Here is a 7,425-nt window from a genome sequence, read left to right as displayed (position 1 = left end):
TATTCCAGTTTTATGTACAAATGCCAGGGTATAGCTTGATTAAATGAGTCTAGAAAGATGATAATATTACACTGGAAAAGAGCGTTTGAGCACACTGCATTGTGGGATACATACACTAAAATTTCACAAACTGCAAAAACAGTACCAAGTAGAATGGAGTTTCAAAGGTAGTCAACACTTAACCAACATTATGTGAAGAAGCTTGACATCTAGAGGCTAAATGTGGTTCTGCAAGATCAAGTCTGAAGTTTCTACAGTTTCATATTAAAATCATACTTTGCTTTTTAGTACCCCAGATAGTGCATATTGAGACAGAAAGCAAACCAAAAGAAACCCAGTGATGTCTTTTAATATTTTTAAACTAACTTTGAAAGGATTTAGTGCTAGTGTTTAATAAAAGGCTTTTAAGCACCTGAATCGGTAACATGCTATTTGTTAGTCTTCTTTCAAATAAAGGCACAGAAACGCTTCTCAACTAAACCTGCATGCTGTTTGAAATTAAAATATATTTACATTGCTTCAATATGTTGCATAATCATACTTCAATATGTAGTCTTTAAAAAACACAATACTAGTTATACACAGTTTGTCTCATTTTACTGTGAAATCTGTAAATCCAAACTGTTCAATCAAAACATTTGGTTGCCCATCGAATTTATGAAAATGTACAGAAATGTTAGCCTGGTAATACCAGACTCTGCTACTTCACTTTGCTTCGTAGACAGAAGCGAAATGAAATTGAGCGGAAGTAGGAAGTCTGACGTAGTCAGGCTACAGAAATGTCACATATAGAAGGAGAAAACCAATACTAAATAAATGTATGTAACATACAGAAATATTGCAATCAGTGTTCATAATGTATAAAGATGAATAATTAATAACATTGATCTAAAAATGGATAAAAATGTAAAATTATTTAGAAAGTTGGAGGTTTATGGATAGTGTTATGCATGACAAAGAGTAAACACCCAAAAAGTTCACAGATAAAATATGAAGATTTAAAAAAAGCTAAAACAAAGTAAAAAAAAAAAAAAATCTGTAAAAGTCTCCATTTATATATGTTTCTCCATGCTGAGGAAAAAAATGTTTCCTCATTTAAAACTGATCAATGATCAGGTCAAAGTTTTTAAAGACATCCGCATCTGAAAATATAATTTCTCTAAAAAGCAAGAGAACTGAGCCTTTCGTTTTCTTGAAATCACATGCAGTTTGTGAAGGCTCACTCAGTGCAGTTTGCTCGAGGCTGCAGTTTTCTGGCCACAGGGAAAGTAATTTCAGCCCAGGAAACTCAGACCAGCCATTACTGAGAAACCACACAGGAGGAAGAACACTTTGAGCAGAGGCCGCTCAGGGGAGTTCAGTTCATGGGGAAGGATCTCTAGGAAGGTGATGTAGACAAACGTCCCGGCCGCCATCCCCTCCAGCACCGCCTGGATGAAAGCACCAGCCTTCAGCTGAGCCTCGATCACAATGATGCCAATGCCGATGCCCAGAGGAGACATCATAGCGAAGACAGCAACGTACAGCGCCACCCACAGGGGCCTGACCGCGCTCTGAACCAGCTTCACTGACAGACTGAAGACGATGATGCTCTTGTGGACCAGGATAGCAATGCAGATCTCCAGCACCTGAGCAGAGAGACGAGTCAAGTCAAACTAGGTTATATTCAGCATTATTCCAATTCCATTTATTACAGTTGTACATTATTCCAAAAGAAGCAAAATGGTCTTCACAAGACTTCATGTAAATGTAAGCCAATGAAACAACTTTACTTTTTCGCTGAAGTCACCAAGCCCACTTTTTTTTCCTCAGCCACTTGTTATATAGGTCAATTCTTGGTGGATAAAAACAAATGCCACAGTCTTTTTCTTTTCATTTACGTTAAAGGTCAATTGTAATTATTATACACAAATGGCTAGTGATAAAAATTGTGATTCTAATATTTATATCTAAACAGATTTCGGAAAAAAATATTATTAATATTATTAAGTTATTTACTTAACAATCTAATCATGGCTTACTTAAAGCCATTTAAGCACATTACAATATATTTTAATTAGTGCTGTCAACTGATTAATTAATCCAAAATCAAAGTTTTTGTTTACATAATAAATGTGTGTGTACTGTGTGTATTTATGTATATATACACATACATACACACACATATATACACACACAAGCACATGCATGTATAAATTTAATAAAAAATGTTGTTTATATATTTAATATATTTATATATATTATAAAATATAAGAACATGACTATATAAATGTATGAACGTAAATATTTTCAAATTTTACTGTATGTTTGTGTATTTATATAAACATAATAAATAAACACAGTACACACATATGTATTATGTAAAAAATATTTTATGGTTAATCATTTGACGACACTAATTTTAACACGCTTCCATTTAAAATGAAGCTATTCTGGGTTTTTTTGGTTTTACAATTAAATAATTTTTCTTAACCACTTAACTTTCTTTTTTTTACAGTGAGATATTACAATAGTAGCTTTCCTTATTTTGTTTAAAAACTTTTTAGTAATAATAATCATCATCACTTATTATTTTATAAGTCACATTGATATATAAATCACAAAATTGTGCAGCTCTACAAGCAAGCATAGCTTTTTTTTAACTGCATTTTAAAAAGATATATGTGCCCCTCTCTGTGAAAACCCAGCTAAAGTCATTTTGTGATTTAGTGTTTTCTACATAAAATCATCCTTCATAAGGTAAAGAACATGCTGTGAAAATGTAACCTTTATATCTTTAATACAGGCTGAGTAAGGCCATGTCAAAATGGTTGAAACCAAACGCTTTTAGATGTTTTTTTTGCAAATAGTGCAGCCCTGTTTTCTGTTATGTGTTCCACAGAAGAAACACGTTTGGAACTACTTGAGGGTGAGTAAATAATGAAAATGTCAATTTTTGGACATAAAGTGAATTTATAGTGTTGTGGCATCACAGGATAACACCCAACAGAAACAGCATGATCTGAAGTCACGATGCTAAACCAAACTGTAAACCTTTGAACCCAAAATTTTATCAGGTTTCTAACCAGGTCAGCACAGTGACTCAACAGGGAGCTGACAAAAAAACAAAACTCAGTAAATCACCTTTGTGTCTGTGGTCTGCAAGCCAATGGCCAAACCCTCAAACACCGAGTGGAGAGAGAGAGACAGGAAGAGCATGAAGGAGCGGAAGGACGAGTGTGCATGAAAATCCACGTGGACGTGGTGACCGCTCCCCTCCAGATCACTCAGCGAATGATGTCCATGGGCATGTCCGTTACCTGCAGGAGCTATAAGAGGAGCGGTCTCCTCATTTCTGTGGCCCTCTGTGCAACTCAGCACTATCTTTTCCAAGATCAAGACCATGAAGAAGCCACACGCCATGATGAACTCTGCAAGCGGGAATCCTTCCTGGATGATGAGGAGAAGGGGCATTAGAAACGAATAGGAGTTACAGGAACAGACTGCATTTAACAGAGCAATTCCAATATTCGCTGAGCTCACATCAAGGCCTTGTTTTTGTAGCACTTCATGTATGTCGGCAAGGTAATCTGGGATGATATCTAACAAACAGGCGGACAGGAAGACGCCACCTGCGAAGCAGCTCACAAAACTCAGCACAGCCCTGTGGGTCGCTGGAGACAGAGAAAAACAAATCAAAGTCCCGTTACATTGATTAATGGTGCCGCTGATTGATGTCAATGGTACGGTCTTTCTCTAATCACTCCTGTTAGCTAATCAGTCAAAGGAAAAGAGGAGATTATAATCAGATGCCCGGAAATAATTAAACACAAGCAATGCATAAGCATTTTATTCACCTATGCCACAACCTAAAGTATTAGGTTTTTTCTGTAACTCCATTAAGCCACTTGATGAAGCAGAGCCCTAGCATTTAAAAACCATCTATCCAAAGCACTGTTCGACATTTAAAGGGTTAGTTCACCAAAAAATGAAAATTATGTCATTAATAACTTACCCTCAGGTCGTTCCAAACGTGTAAGACCTCCGTTCATCTTCGGGACACAGTTTAAGATATTTTAGATTTAGTCCGAGAGCTCTCAGTCCCTCCATTGAAGCTGTGTGTATGGTATACTGTCCATGTCCAGAAAGGTAAAAACAACATCTTCACAGTAGTCCATGTGACATCAGAGGGTCAGTTAGAATTTTTTGAAGCATCGAAAATACATTTTGGTCCAAAAATAGCAAAAACTACGACTTTATTCATCATTGTCTTCTCTTCCGTGTCTGTTGTGAGAGAGTTCAAAACACAACAGTGTAGAGATACCCAGTTTCACGAACGAAAATTATGAACGAGAACGAGTCAATCTTTTGTGTTCGTTATCTGGCTCGGCTCGGTGTTCATCTTCATCTCTCTCTCCAGCAGTTCAGTCAGTATACTGTTTGAGTAAATTAATTACTCCGGGATATTGGTTTGTTTTAACTCAGAGGGAGTGTCAGCCACATTAAAAAAGTTAACAGCTTAAGTAATTTGCGGATTAATGCGTATTGGAGACGTGAACGGTTTTAAACGATTCAGTTCGATTTGGTGAACTGGTTCAAGAAGATCCGGTTACATCGAATGATTCGTTCGCGAACCGGATATAACTACACTGTTGTGTTTTGAACTCTCTCACAACCGACACGGAAGAGAAGACAATAATGAATAAAGTCGTAGTTTTTGCTATTTTTGGACCAAAATGTATTTTCGATGCTTCAAAAAATTCTAACTGACCCTCTGATGTCACATGGACTACTTTGAAGATGTTTTTCTTACCTTTCTGGACATGGACAGTATACCGTACACACATATTCAATGGAGGGACTGAGAGTTCTAAAATATCTTAAACTGTGTCCCGAAGATGAACGGAGGTCTTACGGGTTTGGAACAACGTGAGGATGAGTTATTAATGACCTTATTTTCATTTTTCGGTGAACTAACCCTTTAACTCAACTGTAAATCTGATAACAAATAACAGTGTGAAATCTACATCATATTCTGATTTCACAAGCGAATATATGTGACATCTTAAGACTGCGATCAAAAGCATACATATATTTGATTGTTCATAAAATCCTTAGGTTGTTTTCTGACCGTAATTCAAGTTTACCAGCAGTTTTTGCTTGCTAAAGCATGTTTGAACACCAGTTTCACTTCAACTCAGATGTCCATCTATGAGCTGGGAGTAAAATGCATAGTTTAGAGAAAAAAAATCTTTTTTTTTTTTTCCTCTAGCTGCCCTTATCAGCTGACTCTCATGTGTTTGTACTTGTGTGAAACCAATACTTGTATGAAGCGAACACTGGATAAATTCTTTATGTGTGGTACACAAATACATTAAGCACATACATTCGTAAACACACAAATAACGAGCAAATTTACGAAATAATAATGTACACATACAGTAAATAAACATACTTAGGCTGGGAGGAGGCGACAGATGTAAGAAAAGATCATGTATATTACAGTAACATTGATGACCACCGTAAAAACCGTCAATTATCATTTACCTGTTCCACTAGAGACTTGAAACCATTTCATCCGCGCTGGGATAAAACCAAAAAACAGGGTTAGGAACAGCAGCCCAACCAGAGCTCCAACTTTCACCTGCAGCAGGTAATCCATAGCGACCATAAATTAACTTTAAGTCATGAAACTAGACGTAAATAAACAAGCGCGAGAGGACAGACGCCTCTGTCAAACACCGATTAGTAAAATATATGTAAATGTTTCGGTATAGAGCGCTGTCTTTGAAAGACGAACCCCATGATTTGTAGTTTATGATCGTTTAGAGAGGTTCATTCTGACTGCTGCATGTTTGTTTGTCAGTCGTTTGCTCCGCCCCTTTGCTCTATGACGTATACTTCCGGCTTGATTTGCTCGCTCGACGCAAAAACTTAGCAACTAACACTAACGAACTATCAGAATTTTCGTAAATATACTTACTAATTTTGAAACAGCATGTGATTATTAATAGACTAATGTCTAGAATAAAATATCCGAACGTTTTTAAAGAGTCTATTTTGTATTTTTGAGCCATTGGGCGCCCCCTTTGGGAAATATGTATTACTTCAACGCAGAGGTGTTTAGTTAGTTCTGCTTCCTCCAGTTCAGTGCTTAGATTGCATAGCAGCGATCTGCGGTTTCCGGAATGACTAACCTGCACATGACAGCCTTGTGACTGTAAAAAAAAAAAATCTAGCCATAGCGTTGTTGTAAAATGTAGATTTTGTTTCTGGGAAGTCTGGTTGAGTTACAGTGTTCTTTTAAACAGTAGCCTGCTTTAAATATTTTATTATTTTTCTTTTACTCCTGACCAATAGGGTTGACCAGTCCTTTCCCACCTCAGGCCGATTGTAAGAGTTTATTTAGTAATTAATTTGTATTTATTTTTTACAGTGGTACGCAGAGGGATCACTGAATTAAATATAAATTAATGTTAAAACACTTTTAAAGTGTCAAAGTTTGCAAGGTTGCTAAATTATGCCTGCGTTAATTCTTTTAAGCAAGTACTGTAAATTTTTTTTTACCTTACATTTAAGTATAGTACAGTTTTTATTTAACTTTTAGGTATAGTAAATATAAGCACAGCGCAGTTGTAATGTTCAAACTGTATTACAATGTTTAATGTGGCCGACAATAATAAATATTCTTATTAGGAATAAAACTGCTTTGTTTTTTAACGGTGCATAGCTGTAGCTGAATAATTAGGCCTGCTACGCTGCTATATTTTAATGTTGGTCATTATGGTGGTAGGTACGGAGCCCCAAAAGTGACCTTTGCAAAAAAATAAAAACACTGAATTTCGCGTTCGCACGAGAAACTATGGCGTGCTCACGAGAAACTATTGCGTGCGCACGAGAAACTATGACGTGCGCACGAGAAACTATTGCGAGCTCATGAGAAACTATGACATTTTTGATTAATTTAGTTTTTTGTCATCCCTGTATATATATCCATTAAGTTAAATTTGAGAATAAATAATTTTTTAAATTTTTTTCTTTGAAAGAAACTCCCTATATCTTTACTTCTTTTCATGGCTTGGCACTGCTCTCTTCCCTGCCTTCAAAAGAAACACGTATATGTGTCTGTTATTCTCAATCTCAAAAAAAAAAAAAAAACAATAATTCAAATTGTGAATTAAATGCACAGAATGCATCCATGTCATTTCATGTGTAAGTTACTTAGTTAGGCATGACAATTTAACTGACTATCTAACTGACTTACTCTCATGCATTAACAAGTAACATGTCACCAGAAAATTATTATTATGGAACATTCTGTGCATATTGTCATTTGGTGCAATCTTGCTATGTGGTCACTGTCACAAGATAAACTGATACAAAATATGCAAATCACCATGACTGTTTATAGTTTGAACGTTGACTTAACATTCGATTGAAATCAAC

At 36.0% G+C, this 7,425-nt stretch overlaps 1 protein-coding gene across 2 annotated transcripts; it reads right to left on the bottom strand.

Annotated features, from left to right (window-relative positions):
• Positions 1-914: 914 nt before the first annotated feature.
• On the bottom strand, positions 915-5,896 carry LOC132117689 (zinc transporter ZIP1). Of its 2 annotated transcripts, XM_059527010.1 has the most exons (5): positions 5,780-5,896; positions 5,527-5,623; positions 3,523-3,653; positions 3,124-3,429; positions 915-1,628 (listed from the first exon to the last, which is right to left on the bottom strand). In XM_059527010.1, the coding sequence occupies exons 2-5, from the start codon at positions 5,555-5,557 to the stop codon at positions 1,275-1,277; spliced, it is 822 nt and encodes a 273-aa protein (XP_059382993.1). In that variant the 5' UTR covers positions 5,558-5,623; positions 5,780-5,896; the 3' UTR covers positions 915-1,274. The 2 variants fall into 2 exon arrangements, with proteins under 2 accessions (XP_059382993.1, XP_059382988.1); XM_059527005.1 differs by having other exon boundaries at positions 5,527-5,868.
• Between the last annotated feature and the right edge of the window lie 1,529 nt (positions 5,897-7,425).

The sequence above is a fragment of the Carassius carassius genome, chromosome 3 (genome assembly GCF_963082965.1).
Source record: "Carassius carassius chromosome 3, fCarCar2.1, whole genome shotgun sequence".
NCBI classification, from domain to species: Eukaryota; Metazoa; Chordata; class Actinopteri; order Cypriniformes; family Cyprinidae; genus Carassius; species Carassius carassius.
This window is presented reverse-complemented; position numbering and strand designations above follow the sequence as displayed.